We start from the raw sequence: 2,593 nt of genomic DNA on the forward strand, positions 1-2,593 counted from the left end.
CCTCGAACACAATAAGAGACTAAAGAGGACACCTTTGAGGCTTTGACGGCCACAGAACTCTCACTTTGTTTAATCAACTTTTGATCCAATCCTTAAAAAATGAATCTGATTACGTGTCACTCTTTCCTTTATTTAACTGGAGATCACTGTCCAAAACAAAAACAGGAGGGAACCGGACCCTTTGATCAGTCTATGTAATCATCTGTTATTAAAAGGTCCAAATTAATCACAACCTTTTATAAAGTTAGTTAATAATAATAGAAAGAAAAAAAAAAAATCTTTTCAATCCAAAAATTCCAACTCAACTCTTACTGTCTCCGCTCCTTCGTCCCAACCACGGAGTGACCTCATAGGCTACGTTTTCCTTCTTTCTTCTTCTTCTTATACCCAAACCTTCTCCTTCAAAAACCCTAAACCACGCGATTACAAAAATAAGATGTTAAATCGTTCGTCCTCTTCTTCCTTCGTTTCTTGCTTCCGCTCCACCACTCTCCCCATGGATCTCGACCCACCAGCGAAGGAGCCACCGCCGGCGTCGCACACCTCCGGCACCAACAACCTCAGCACCTGCGTTTACAACACCGACTTGGGCGTCTTTGTTCTCACCTGGTGCTGCAAGGTAATTGGCAGAGCTCTCCATATCGACCTCCGCTTGGACGACCATGATGAAGATGTCTCCTTTCGTCTCCGCATCAAACCTTTTCTCTTTTGGGGAAGACACGGTTCAAAGAGATTCAATCTGAGTAACCCTACAAGGAAGGTTGAAATCTTCTGGGATCTCACCAAAGTCAAATTCAATTCAGACCCAGAACCCCAATCTGGGTTTTACGTTGCCGTTGTTGTTGATGGCGAGATGATCCTTCTTGTCGGCGATTCCTACAACGAAGCTTATAGCAAAACCAGAGCAAGGAAGCCAGAGAGAACCCCGGCTTTGATTCTGAGGAGAGAGAATGTTGTGGGCAACAAGTATTACAAAACGAAAGCAAGATTTGGGGGTAAGACCAGATGTATCTCCATTGATTGCAACATGGGTTCAGGGGATGAGCTTAGCCTCTTTTTCTGCATCGATGGAAAGAGTGTTTTGGAGGTGAAGCGATTGAAGTGGAAGTTCAGAGGGAAAGAGAGGATTGAAATTGATGGTGTCCCAATTCAGATTTCGTGGGATGTTTACAACTGGTTGTTCGACGATGCTAAGAATGGGCATGCTGTGTTCATGTTCAGGTTTGAGAAAATGGAGGAGTTGGACGAGAATGGGATTGTTGGGTTACCGTTACAACAACAACCCTGTGGGTTTGGGATGAATGGGTTCGAGTGGAAGAAGATAAAGAAGAGTTTGTTGAAGACAAGGAGCTTGTCGTTTTCGTCGATGTCTTCAGCTTCGTCTGGTTGCAGTTCTTCTGTAATGGAGTGGACTAGTACAGAAGAAAGCGAATTGATGAGCCCATCTGGGTTTTCATTGTTGGTTTATGCTTGGAGGAGCTGAAGGGCCTCTAACTATTTTTTTTTAAAATTTTTGTTATTACATTGTTTGGACTGGTAAAAAGATATTCATTTACTAACCCATTTGTTCATGAACATAACAGAATTAAATTGTTTAAATTGTTCTTTCTCATCATCATTATCATCTTCTGCTGCTTCTGGTCCTTTTCTGTGTTCTTGAGAGAATATTGGGGCGTTCTTAATTGAAAGAACTTGTACAATGATCACTGATTTTAAGAATGAAGATGAAGATTATTAACATTTGTTTCTTCTTTCTGGTTGTGATCTGGCTGGTTTTGATTTAGATTCTGTTTGGTAGAACTTTGTTTTCTTCCTCTTCTTTATTGAGAGCAGAACAACATGGTGGGGTGAACTGGTGAAGTAGTTTGTTGCCCATGTGAGTGGTGAATGGTGATGGGGTCATAGGCGTATAAGCTTGTCCAATTGAGAGACCAAATTGTAAGAAGAAAAATGGTTACTGTGATCCAAGGAATGGGCATGGAAAGAGGAATTTGGTGAGTTTGGAGAGTTACAGTGTTGACTGCTTGACCACAAAAAATTTGTCCTGTGATTTCTGCGGCTTCTGCTATTTTTTGTTTATTCACTTTATCTATTCGTGCGGACTACGGACAGAGGTACAGCAAGACTAGTCTTCTTCTTTTATTTTGTTTGGTAGAACAACAAGACTAGGGATCACAGATTGTGTATGTGTGGTCCGTGTGGAAGGAAGAACGAATACTATAAGATTGACAGTCAGACTATGACTATTAATGAGGACTTCTTACTTTAATTTCCAAATTGCCATTTTTGTTTTCTTTTTTTTTTTTTTTGGACGAAAGAAAAAAACAAAAAAACTTATAAAACATCTAATACATCCTCAGAGCCTCAAGGAAGAATAATTAGTCCTAGCTGTTACAGCGAGATTTCTATGTGGCACAACAAGATTGTGATCTAAATGGGTTGATCTTTTGGCTTCTGCATATAGAGAGGCTCACTTTCTATAAAAAAATAGTGAGGGCCATATTTCTGGATCTGGCTCTTCTCCAATGAGCCCACCGCACAGGGAGTGTTCAATGAGGCATCTGATGGCTAGGCCGATTGACACACATCCCTG

At 41.0% G+C, this 2,593-nt stretch overlaps 1 protein-coding gene across 1 annotated transcript; it reads left to right on the plus strand.

Annotated features, from left to right (window-relative positions):
• Positions 1 to 436: 436 nt before the first annotated feature.
• Positions 437 to 1,483, plus strand: LOC122668232. The gene has a single exon (XM_043864821.1). The coding sequence runs from the start codon at positions 437 to 439 to the stop codon at positions 1,481 to 1,483; it is 1,047 nt and encodes a 348-aa protein (XP_043720756.1).
• Positions 1,484 to 2,593: the final 1,110 nt, after the last annotated feature.

Source organism: Telopea speciosissima, chromosome 7, assembly GCF_018873765.1.
Source record: "Telopea speciosissima isolate NSW1024214 ecotype Mountain lineage chromosome 7, Tspe_v1, whole genome shotgun sequence".
Taxonomy (NCBI): domain Eukaryota; kingdom Viridiplantae; phylum Streptophyta; class Magnoliopsida; order Proteales; family Proteaceae; genus Telopea; species Telopea speciosissima.